Genomic DNA, 12,398 nt, shown 5'->3' on the forward strand with positions numbered 1-12,398 from the left:
TTAATAACATTTCAAATATTTGTCCACAAATGTGGACAAAAAAAAACAAATATAAAGCTATTATTATATTAATGTAATGATCAATAAGTCATGATCAGGATCATTAGGAACAATGATAACTCCACTAGACTCTAATTCATGTGTACATCACATTTATCAGTAACTTTATGAACAGATACTAAGACATCAGTGGTGAAGTGAGCGCAGGTCTCAGTGCATCACACCATCATCAGTGTCACCATGTCTCCACGTGTCCTGTGGACACTTTTACTTTTGTGCTCAATGAGAAAAAAACCTGTATTCAAGGCAGAGGGGGGCGGAGCTACATCCAGTTCTTCTCATGCATTCATGGAACAGAAGCAGAAAAGATCAACATCTGGTTCAAACTTTAACTTTATTGACTTGTTTTTTTTTTAATTACGTTTGATGAGTCTGGTCCCCACACACACACGCATTCACACACACACACACACACACACACACACACACACACACAGATAGACAGACAGACGGAGGGACTCTGACGTGGATCTACTCGGCTCCTTGTCCGCCCATCTGCTCGTCTTTGTCTTTCTTCTTGTGACCAGAGACGATGTCGTCGATGCGCAGTAACAAAATGGCCGTCTGAAAAACAACAGAAGATCTTTTATTTCCTTCTCTTCTTCTACTATTTAACACAATAACAATAAGAGTTTAGCACTGAGCGTGGCTACACTTTAGAAAACTGAGATTGACTTAATCCAGATTATGTCCACAGAGATAATAATTTCACTGCTTCAGTGATCTGTTTTCATGCAAGGTAATCTGATTACACACTAAAAGTAATAAGATTACAGCCAATGAAGAGATTGTCATTCATATAAGAAATAAAGCATCTTTTTATCTGTGTGTGTGTGTATATATATATATATATATATATATACACACACACACATATATATGTATGAATGTTTTGAAGTGCCAAAGTGTGTCTACATATATGAGAGAGAGAGAGAGAGAGAGAGAGAGAGAGAGAGAGAGAGAGAGAGAGAGAGAGAGAGAGAGAGATGCTATGTCATACCTATAACAGAGAAACTGAGCGGACCACTATGAAACTGTGTTGGGACAAATGAAACGTAAGGATGTCACAGTGGAGATGATTCATGTCACGCTGCTGTAAAGAGACAAGTTCTGGTAACAATGACAACTGTTGGCCGAGAATCTAAACGCTGTCATGGGAATCTGTCAGCTCAAACAAAACATGGAAGCACAACCAGGTGTGTTCAGTGCAGCAAGTTCATTATGTGACAGTAGCTCAGTGGTAGAGCGAGTCGCCTTTCAACTGGAAGGTTGTGGGTTTGATTCTTGACCAGTCTACATGCTGATGTGTCCTTGGGCAAGACACTTACTGGGTGTACCGGCAGCGTGTGAATGAGTATGAAAAGTGTGTGACAGCATAAATGTGCTGCACACACACACGACCAGTCACAAGCTTGGACACACATCCATCTCCACCTTTGACTGGTAGGGGATGGACGTGCGCCCAAAACTTTGACCGGTAGGAGATGGACTTGCGCCCAAACCTTTGACCGGTAGGAGATGGACGTGTGTCCAAACCTTTGACCGGTAGGAGATGGACTTGCGCCCAAACCTTTGACCGGTAGAAGATGGACGTGTGTCCAAACCTTTGACTGGTAGGAGATGGACGTGCGCCCAAACCTTTGACCGGTAGGAGATGGACGTGTGTCCAAACCTTTGACCGGTAGGAGATGGACGTGTGTCCAAACCTTTGACCGGTAGGAGATGGACGTGCGTCCAAACCTTTGACTGGTAGATTGATACAAATGATTGGAACATCAAGGAAATGAAGCACACTTGATAACATGATGAGCCACACCATCGTCCCCTGATGATCCGCCTCAGTCACTCTGCTCAGTGTAAACGACAAATGGTCCCTCTGGAGTGAAACGTGTTTTTTAGATTTGCACCATCAGCTGATGTCTCATTTTATTCTATATTTAACCTGCGCTCTGTTATTTTTATTCCAGAAAATAAGAACAGGAGAGAAACTGTGTTTAGAATTTAAAGAAATTCATTTAAATAAATAGACTTTTAGTGTTGATTCTACATTGATTCCATGATTTTATATCAATAAATATCTGTTAGAAGCTTCAGGTTTATTTTTGTGTTTAATTACAGAATTTTTTTTTAATCGATTGACAGCCCTAATATATACATATGTGTGCGTATGTGAGGTGAGCGACCCCTGACCTCCACAGCAGTCTTGTAGGTCTGAGCTTTGACGGCGAGTGGATCCCAGATGCCCAGAGCGGTCATGTCACACAGAGCGCCGGACTCTCCGTCCACTCCCCAGCTAACACTGTTGTCCTGCGTGTGTTTGGCCTGGACAGAAGACAGATGTCAGCGTTACACACGGCTCTTTCAATAAAGTTCTCACTGTGTGTGAATAAAGTTTACCCTCAGAGAGGTCAGCACTCGTATGGCCGAGGCCCCGCAGTTCTGGATCAGGGTTCGGGGAATGACCTCCAGAGCATGGGCCACGGCGCGGTACGGCCACTGTTCGATCCCCGTCAGAGCACGGGAACGCTCCGTCAGACGCTTCGACACCGCCATCTCCACAGCGCCACCGCCTGGCAACAGGAAGGGGTCCAGCAGCACGTTACGACACACCTGCATGGCGTCCTGAAGGTTCCTCTCCACCTCCTGATCACACACACACACACACAGGTCAGAGGTCATGTGACAGACAGGGAGGTCAGGGGTCATGTGACAGGTCAAATGAAAGGAAGCGTCCTTACAGCCAGGATCTCTTTGCTGGCTCCTCTCAGCAGGATGGTGCAGGCTTTTGGATCTTTACACTCTGTGACGAAGGTGAAATACTCATCACCAATCTTCTTCACCTCAAACAGCCCCGCCCCCAAACCCACATCTTCCTCACGCAGCTCGTCAGTCCGACTAGCAATACGAGCCCCGCACGCCCTGAGACACAGAGAAAAAGAGAGAGAGGTAAAGACTGACCACTGACTCTCTGGACTTTAGTGTGAGAGAGTGAGTGATTTACAGAAGTCTATGTCAGACTGAGATAAAGACGTGATCATGTGACACAGTTTAAATATGAGTTGTTTATTTTTGTTTACTTCAGTTCCTGGATCACAGTCGTTGGTTTAAAAGGTTACTAAAATAAAACCGCTCACAGCGCCATCTGCTGTTCAGCATGGTCAAATGTTAGAGTTTATCTCTACAACATGTTTACATGAGGCTAACTCCAGTGACATCATCATTTCCTGCTCAGTACCGATTGGCTCACCTGGCGATGCGGTTGTTGTCCGTTTTCCTGATGCGGCGAATAGCTGTGATGTTAGCCTTCATCAGGTAGTGCTGAGCCAGATCTACACACACACACACACACACACACACAGGTCTGTCAGGTTAGCTCTGTGTGTGTGTGTGTGTGTGTGTGTGTGTGTGCGTGCGTGTACCTGAGATCCCCTTCTCAGTGAACAGCAGGTCTGGTTTCAGACGGATGATGTCTTCACAGATCTGTTGAATATAATCTTCCTCCATCTGCAGAATGCGAGCGAAGTCTTCCTCTTTACTGATCTCGATGTCCGTCTGCATACAGGGTCAGAGGTCAGCTGCTGTGAGTGTGTGTGTGTGTGAGTCAGTGGTTGCTGTGGTTACCTGGCTCTCTCCCTTCTTGTACTCCAAAGAGCAGTCGAGCAGGACGATACGCGGCTCTTTGATCATGCGTCTCATTTGTGGGTGAGTCACGTCTTTGTTGACCATCACTCCTCTGAGGACGCACGAGTCCTCGATAATCCCGCCCGGAACCTGACATCACAACAGTACCACAAACACGTTAATGACACGTCAGCAACGTTATGAAAACATAACAATAATATTACAATCTCTTCCAGGCGATTCCAGAAGAACAGACAGAGTCCGGAGGCGGGACAGCAGGAGACGTCAGTGGGTGGAGTCTTACCTTCTCCACCTTGGCGTACTTCTTGATGTCGATCTCTTTGCGTCCGTTCTCCTCGAGCTCCACGGTGCGGACGGCGTCCAGCGCGATATTGCAGGCGAGTTCGGACCATCGGCTCAGAGCTTTGGTGTTGATCGCAGAGTGAATGATCTTCAGCATCATAGATCGATCCGACGTCTCCACAGGAACACTGCGGAGGTCACAGGTCAAGTTACTGACTGGGGAACAAAATAACTCATAATTGTTGTTGTTGTTGTTGTTCCTTCAAATGATACGTAAATCTGTCAACATCTACGAATCGTTTACGTTTAATTCATAGGAAACACGTGAAATCATGATGCTAACAAATGACACGTTACATTACAAACACATGAGACTAGGACTGTGAGGTGGACACAGAGTGTGGTCAGACCTGATCTCCTTCAGAGCGTCCAACATGTCCTCCAGCGCCTGTCTGTAGGCGCCGATGATGATGGTTGGATGCATCTGCTGCTCCAGGAACTGCTCAGCTATAGACAACATCTCACCAGCTGAGACACACACACACACAGGGAGACAAAGACACAGAGAGAGAGACACCACAAGGCAGAAACACAAAGACAGACAGAGGGAGACAGAGACACAGGGACATAGACACAGAGACAGTTAAATCCAGTTCTGTTTTTTTAATTTCCCTGAACATCACCCAGGAATTGGGTAACAATGTGGATTGGGGCGGGCCTCTACAGTAGCTGACTTCCTGTTTCTCACCAAGGATGATGACGGAGGTCGTCCCGTCTCCGACCTCTTCGTCCTGCGTGCGACTGATCTCGATCATGGACTTGGCTGCCGGATGCTGGACCTGGATCTGTTACCATGGAGACAGTGTAGTGATGACATCACTGACACAACAGAGGTTCATCAAAATAAAAAAAAACATCCCATAATCCTCCTCTGACCTCTCTGAGGATGGCGTTTCCATCGTTGGTCATGACAATTCCACCGGTGGGGTCGAGCAACATCTGTGTGCGCACATACACACACACACACACACACACACAGGTCAGTTCACCTTCAGTTGTTCTTTAGCTCAGTGATGAAGATGATGACGACTCACCTTCATCATGGCCCGTGGGCCGAGGCAGGTCCGGATCACATCAGCGATGGTCTGAAACAAACAGTTTATTTACAAATTGACTTAAAATAAAACATTGGTGTTTTATTTCCTGTTAAAGACTTTATTTTTTTTACCTTCGCAGCATTGATGTTTCCTGTCTGGACTTTACGTCCCGACTCTCTCTTCACGTTCTGGTCTGAAGACACACATTCATCCATTATTCAGCTATTCATCCATTTCTAAATCAATCAACGATAAATATTTAGATCTACTATCTGACATTTTTCTGCTTCTTAAATGGGAATATTTTCTACTTTCTGTCATTTTCCATCTTAAACGAATATTTTCTACTTTCTGTCATTTTCCATCTTAAACGAATATTTTCTACTTTCTGTCATTTTTCTGCTTCTTAAATGGGAATATTTTCTACTTTGTCATTTTCCATCTTAAACGAATAGTTTCTACTTTCTGTCATTTTCCATCTTAAACGAATATTTTCTACTTTCTGTCATATTCCATCTTAAACGAATATTTTCTACTTTCTAATTTTTCTGCTTCTTAAATGGGAATATTTTGTACTTTCTGTCATTTTCCATCTTAAACGAATATTTTCTACTTTCTGTCATTTTCCATCTTAAACGAATATTTCCTACTTTCTGTCATTTTTCTGCTTCTTAAATGGGAATATTTTAGACATTTGAGGACGTCATCATTTCCAGGTTGCAAAAACACTGATCAATATTTTGATCAGTGCATCACGTGTCTATGTGGTTCAGATGATTTATCTATTAATGGAGAAAATAATGGTCAGATTAAGTGACGTAAATAATCTCTTAAATATCAGTGTCAGATTATTTTCGCTAATATTCCGGCTCTTTGTCTTAATCTGGATTTAACGGATATGTCTCAGTGAGGGCGGGGCCTCAACAAAACATCCCATCATAAACATGATTAAGATGATGGAAGCTAACATTAGCTGTTACCATTAGCTGCTCACACATTGAGGCACTCTGGTTGTTTTGGTCGATCATAAACGCGGTTAACGATAAAAGAACAAACGGCTAACAGACTTTTCCTGCTGAGTAACGTTAGCTTAGCTTAGCGCGTCTACAATGCTGTTGCGCTGATGCTAACGGTTAGCCGGGAGGAAGCACGTGCTGCGCCGGGGCCGCAGCGGCGGAACAAATAGTCACGAACCGGAGCCAGTAACGGCACCGGGCCACCTCCGGGAGCCGGAAAACAGTTTACCGGGGTGAAGTGAGGCATGAGGCCGCGGAGGAAACACTTACTGAGCACTAAGACCTGCTGGCCGATCATTGTTGCGCTGAGAGTCGCTGCGCTGCCGCCTAGAAGCTTCTGGTAGGGACGGGCGGAAGGGGAGGGGTCAGTCTGCAGAGGCGGTAAAGCGAGAAACAGTAACCAATGAGGTGAGAGGGTGAATATGATTGACAGATGTCTCCACCAATCCAGTCAATGAGCGACGCCTCAGCCTTGTATGGACAAAGACGATTTAGGTTTTTAATAATTTAACCTCTTAAATGACATCGCGACTTTCTGACTCAGCTGTTTTACTGGTGAGCCAGCATGAATCAGCATTTCCAACGATAACATGCCTGTTTAGTTTGATTGGAATCTTTTTAATCGGCGGCTTTTCTGCTTTTTATGAAAGGTGTTCCGTGTTTTTTCCCTTAGTAAAGGCAGATCAAAGGTAAAGAGAACACATGAAAAACATGACTCAGCATTTTCACACTGTAAATACATATTCTTTCATATTTTTTTTATAACAAATAACTTTCTGCTGCAGGTTCCAGAATCTGTGATTCTTAATATTTAACACCTCGAAAACCACTCACTCTCCCACACCAAAGTCCTTAGAGAAAATCAGTGATTTTAGCTGGTGGGGACACAGGAGCTGCTGGTCCTCTGCTACCTCGTGTGGTCACCTTGTGTCACTGAGGTCAAACTGAACGTTAGATTTCAACACTGAAGTGACAAAATAAGACATTTGAACTCAATGATGGAAATCACAACTGCTGAAAATCACTCATTTTCTCTGTGGACTTTGGTGTGGGAGAGTGAGTGGCTTACAAACATCTGTCCAACAGTGAGATAAAGACGTGATTATGTGACGTAGATTGTGTGTTCTATAAAAAAGACTCAAATCTGTTTTTGCTTGTGGGTCTGTTGGCAGACATTTTGTTTTCACGGAGTGAGCCTCTGGTTCTCAGCAGCAGGGGGCACTCACAGCACCATCAGCTTTGACTGTGTCTCATTATCTTTGTACAAGAACAAATAAAACAACTGTCTCAAACACCAGTGACTGAATAAATAAATGACCCGGACAACAGGGAATGAAAATAAATAAAATTCACACTGTGATTTATTTTCAGGATCAGGTGATCAGTCAGATGATGAATCGACAGTAAAAAAATAAAAGTTCCTGTTATTTTCGGGCAAAAGGCAACAACTGAATAAATAAAGTATTGGCACAGACGCAGATGTTAATTAAAGCATTGGTCAGTGATTTGTGTTTTGTTTTGCTCCAGTTTTTCTTGTAAAAAACATAGTAAATAAATAAATAAATAAGTAAATCATCGCAGAAACGTGCGATCACTCCATCACATGACCACAGTCAGCGTGGTGAAAGGTGTTCCATGAAACCAGCGATGCGCTCTCATTGGTGAATGAAAGAACAATGTCAGAGTTCGTCCCTTGAGGCGTCGGCCACTCGACTGCGACTCGTCTTCACAAACTTCAGGAAGTCTTTTAACTCTCGACCACCCTGTTAGTAAAAAAAACATGCAACTTTAGCAAAAACATCTTTTATCGCAATAAAGATCGCACGTCGTCCCACACACACAGTCGTGTGTTACCTCGTAGCGAATGGGCTCGTCTTTTCTCCCCATCGGAGCAAAGTAAATGGTCGGAAATCTGCGAAAACAGTCAAAAACAAACTTGTGACTTAACGTGAAACGTGGTTTAATGTTTTCTCGCAGAGAAAATCCTAACTCACCCTGGGACATCATAGGCCAGCGGGACGTCGTTATCAACGGCATTCATCTTTGCGATGACGATGTTTGGATCAGAAACGAGCTGAAACAAAAAAAATCGTGAGCTAATCGTATGTTTACGTCTTTGATTTGACGTGATTTAATCGTACGTTTAAGTCTTTGATTTGACGTGATTTAATCGTACGTTTATGTCTTTTGATTTTATGTGATTTAATCGTATGTTAATGTCTTTGATTTGACGTGATTTAATCGTACGTTAATGTCTTTGATTTGACGTGATTTAATAATACGTTTACATCTTTGTTTTGACGTGATTTAATTGTACGTTTACGTCTTTGATTTGACGCGATTTAATCGTACGTTAATGTCTTTGATTTGACGTGATTTAATAATACGTTAATGTCTTTGATTTGACGTGATTTAATAATATGTTAATGTCTTTGATTTGACGTGATTTAATAATACGTTTACATCTTAGATTTGACGTGATTTAATAATACGTTTATATCTTTGTTTTGACGTGATTTAATAATACGTTTACATCTTTGATTTGACGTGATTTAATAATACGTTTACATCTTTGTTTTGACGTGATTTAATAATACGTTTACATCTTTGTTTTGACGTGATTTAATCGTACGTTTATGTCTTTGATTTGACCTGATTTAATCCTACGTTTATGTCTTTTGATTTTATGTGATTTAATCGTACATTAATGTCTTTGATTTGACGTGATTTAATCGTACGTTTACGCCTTTGATTTAACGTGATTTAATCGTACGTTAATGTCTTTGATTTGACGTGATTTAATCGCACGTTTACGTCTTTGTTTTGACGTGATTTAATCGTACGTTAATGTCTTTGTTTTGACATGATTTAATAGTACGTTTACGTCTTTGATTTGACGTGATTTAATCGTAAGTTTACGTCTTTGTTTTGACGTGATTTAATCGTACGTTAATGTCTTTGATTCGACGTGATTTAATCGTACGTTTACGTCTTCAGAACCCGTACGATTTGTGGGTTTCCGAACTGTGTGTGAGAAATAAATCTTCATAAAGACGCACAAGTTATTCCCGCCGTACTTGTTCTGGTTGCCCTTTCCAGAGGAGTTTATTGAGCTGAAAGGATCAGTTTAGTAAAAATCTGGACAGTTGTAAACTGCCGTACCAGCAGAGTAAGCAGCGTCGAGCGGAGAACGGTGATCGTGAAGGACCAGAACCGGAGACGTATACTTTTGTCTCGTAGGATTTGTCGGGAAAACACTTGCCGATGTTCATACTTTGATAGCGAGCTCTCTGAAAACGGGCTCCAGTTTTTTACAGTGTGGACAGGACGGCGAGTAGAACAAGATCACAGCATCTTTATCACCATCGTTGATGATGTCATCAAACGTCTCAGCAACCACCACCTGCAGAAGTCAGAGACAGAGGTCACTGAGAGGTCACTGAGAGGTCACTGAGAGGTCACAGAGGTCACTGACCTTGACAGGGGCAGAGTTCCTCTCAGGTGCAGGTTCAGATTTAACGTAGCGTTTGAGTCGACCGGCGAAGTAATCGTCTAAAAACCTGGCGAGTGACTGACCGTCTCTCCTGAAACGACACGCGATTGGTTGAGGAACTGTGATGTCACAGAGGTGAGACGTAATAGGATGCCAGTGTGGGCGGAGCTTACGTACGTGAACTCCTCCCTCATGGTGAACTTGTGGCCCAGTTTGGTTCGGACGGTGACGAACGGCAGGTCTCCTCCGTCCTCCGTCCCCAAACCAAAGTCGTCCTCCAGCTCGGACAGGAAGTCCTTCTTATTGGCTACTGAGAATGTCAGGCCCCGCCCACTGTACTGAGACACCACCTTCATAACCCTGAGACACAGGGGAAGAGCTTACACAGCTGCCTGTGTGTACACATGTGTATGTACGTGTGTGTGCACGTGTGTGTGTGTGTGTGTGTGTGTCACCTGTTCCTCCAGTAGTTGGACACGCGGGGGTTCAGGTGATAATCCAGCTCGTAGTAAACGGTCAGCAGGTCTCGGACTCTCAGTCGTTCTCTGTTCTCCATCGTCATGTGAGGACACAGACCGTGACTGCAGACAAGTCAAAGGTCAGGTGATGGGGGTCAGTCAGTGAGGCAGAGTGAGGTCAAAGGTCACAGCTTACATGTGATCTCTGATGAAGCGTCGCAGCGAGCTGATGGTCAGGTGATCAGAGAAGACGACCACGCTGTCCTCAAACTTACTGCTGAGTCTGGGCGATCGAAACAACAACACACTCCTGCAGAGAGAGAGACAGACAGACAGACAGACAGACAGACAGACAGACAGACAGGGACAGAGGTTCCGTATCAGTATGTGGGTCTGGATCAGTATGGGCTTCTGGATCAGTGGACTCACTCAGACTGGACTCCATGCTCCGCCCCCAGCCTCAGGTCGGTGGTGTGAGCGAATCGGAATTGTTCCCTGAGCAGCGCTGCAGCTTTAAGGAACTCAGAGAGACGAGAGCTGTCCTCACCTGAAAACACACCTGAGACACACACGGGGGCGGAGCCTATATTTAAATATATGTGTACAGTAAAAAGAGGCGGACACAGTGAAACGTGACGTCATCGTACCAACGACACTGGGCTCGTAGTGACTGATGAACGTCTGCAGGTCTGAGTGAGTCCTCAACAGAACTGAGTCTGGACCGGTCTGCTTCTTCATGTACTGAGAGATACCGTCTACACACACACACACACATCAGTAACACACACACACACACACACACACATTAGTAACATACAAACACACACACACACACAGGTGTGTTTACCTGCAGTGCGAGGTCCGTCATAGGGGGCGGAGTCTCTTCCACTCCTGAAGATCTTCAGAGTTGGATAACCAGAGACACCGAAACGTCCACAGGTCTCTGAGTGAGCGGTGCAGTCCACCTGAGACACAGACAGACGAGGACGGACAGGTTTATGTGACGTGTTTTTCCTCACATGTATGTGTATATGTACACACACACACACACATACAGTATGTATATATATATATATATATATATATATATATAATATGCTAAGTGATGCTAACAATGATGATGACGTCACCTTTGCTAACTGGACGATTCCTTTGAGTCGACTCGCTGCTCTGTTAAACTCTGGAGACAACTTCTTACAATGGCCACACCTGAGAGGAGGACAGAGGAGGACATAAGGGGACACAGGGAGGAGAGAGTGGAACAGAGGGGGACACAGGGATGACAAAGGAGGACAGAGGAGAGAGGACACGGGGAGGAGAGAGGAGGACAGAGGGAGGGAGGAGAAGAACAGACAGAGAATGAATGAAAACAAAAAAATACGGGGGGAAGTGAAGAAGAGAAAAGAGAAGTAAAGGAAGTAAGGAAAGGAGACGTGTTGATTTTTCTTCACATTATAAAGCTAACGATGCTAATGCTAACACCGTTACCATGGTGCGTAGAATTTCACCAGCATGGTCTCGTGCTCCGTTGCCAGGTAGTCGAAGTCAGCGTCCCCGAGCTCGAGCACGTCCCCTCGCGAGGACAACGCCGCGGGAAAAGTGGACAAGAAGAAGAAGAAGAAGAAGAAGAGGCGGATAGCGGCCGCCATTTTAAAGAGAAAACACGAGAGATTAAAAAGCGAAAAATGTGAAAACAAACACGGAGACGTTTCAGAGCGACAGTCACACACAAAGAGCACTTTCCGGACGGAACTTTCAAAATAAAAGTACCGTTCGTCAAAGACACTGAACATACAAGTGTTCGTTGAGTGAGCACGCGCACATTATCAAAGAAAACATAAGCAACGGAAACAAGTGCGTACTTCTCTTACGTCTGCGTAACATCAATAATTCTCATGTAAAATATTTCACTACGTGAGATCTTTTCCTTGATTTCCGGTATTAGATTGAAGAACTGGTGCTAACTTGACTACACTCTTCTCTCTCTCCACCCGTCAAAAAAAGAGGCGGGGTCATAGGGAAACACCGGAAAGCTGCTCTGTAATTGGCCTCCGATCCGACCTGTCAATCAAAACAACTTTCAGAAGTGTTTGAAAGATAAAAGCATAATTTTACATTTAACTTTCTTAAATTTGACTTTTACTTAAGCGTTAAATGAATCTTTCAGCTTTCTTGATGCATGGTTGTATGAGGAACTAGCATTTAATCCATGAAACAAAAGAAAATAAAAGCACTGGAGGGCCACACGGTGGTGGAGTGGTTAGCTTGCCTATCGCCTGATGTAGCTGAGATTGGCACAGCACCCCCGTGACCCTCTGGTAGATGATGACTGACTGACTGACTCTCACGA

At 44.0% G+C, this 12,398-nt stretch overlaps 2 protein-coding genes across 3 annotated transcripts; both read right to left on the reverse strand.

The window, feature by feature from the left end:
- Window positions 1-375: 375 nt before the first annotated feature.
- cct3 (chaperonin containing TCP1, subunit 3 (gamma)) lies at window positions 376-6,467 on the reverse strand. Its single transcript, XM_058619287.1, has 14 exons — window positions 6,368-6,467; window positions 5,213-5,274; window positions 5,079-5,129; window positions 4,921-4,983; window positions 4,733-4,829; window positions 4,395-4,512; window positions 3,986-4,172; window positions 3,682-3,831; window positions 3,480-3,612; window positions 3,308-3,389; window positions 2,799-2,979; window positions 2,458-2,703; window positions 2,251-2,382; window positions 376-624 (listed from the first exon to the last, which is right to left on the reverse strand). The coding sequence occupies exons 1-14, from the start codon at window positions 6,393-6,395 to the stop codon at window positions 532-534; spliced, it is 1,623 nt and encodes a 540-aa protein (XP_058475270.1). The 5' UTR covers window positions 6,396-6,467; the 3' UTR covers window positions 376-531.
- Window positions 6,468-7,430: 963 nt separating this feature from the next.
- On the reverse strand, window positions 7,431-11,989 carry LOC131447472 (protein disulfide-isomerase A3-like). 2 transcript variants are annotated; one of them, XM_058619288.1, is made up of 13 exons: window positions 11,537-11,986; window positions 11,179-11,257; window positions 10,896-11,013; window positions 10,696-10,803; window positions 10,478-10,607; window positions 10,245-10,358; window positions 10,046-10,171; window positions 9,768-9,950; window positions 9,573-9,681; window positions 9,372-9,500; window positions 8,092-8,171; window positions 7,952-8,009; window positions 7,431-7,860 (listed from the first exon to the last, which is right to left on the reverse strand). In XM_058619288.1, the coding sequence occupies exons 1-13, from the start codon at window positions 11,839-11,841 to the stop codon at window positions 7,777-7,779; spliced, it is 1,623 nt and encodes a 540-aa protein (XP_058475271.1). In that variant the 5' UTR covers window positions 11,842-11,986; the 3' UTR covers window positions 7,431-7,776. The 2 variants fall into 2 exon arrangements, 1 of the variants encoding a protein (XP_058475271.1); XR_009234044.1 differs by lacking the exon at window positions 7,431-7,860 and having other exon boundaries at window positions 7,991-8,009; window positions 9,260-9,500; window positions 11,537-11,989.
- Window positions 11,990-12,398: the final 409 nt, after the last annotated feature.

The sequence above is a fragment of the Solea solea genome, chromosome 20 (genome assembly GCF_958295425.1).
Source record: "Solea solea chromosome 20, fSolSol10.1, whole genome shotgun sequence".
Classification (NCBI taxonomy): Eukaryota; Metazoa; Chordata; class Actinopteri; order Pleuronectiformes; family Soleidae; genus Solea; species Solea solea.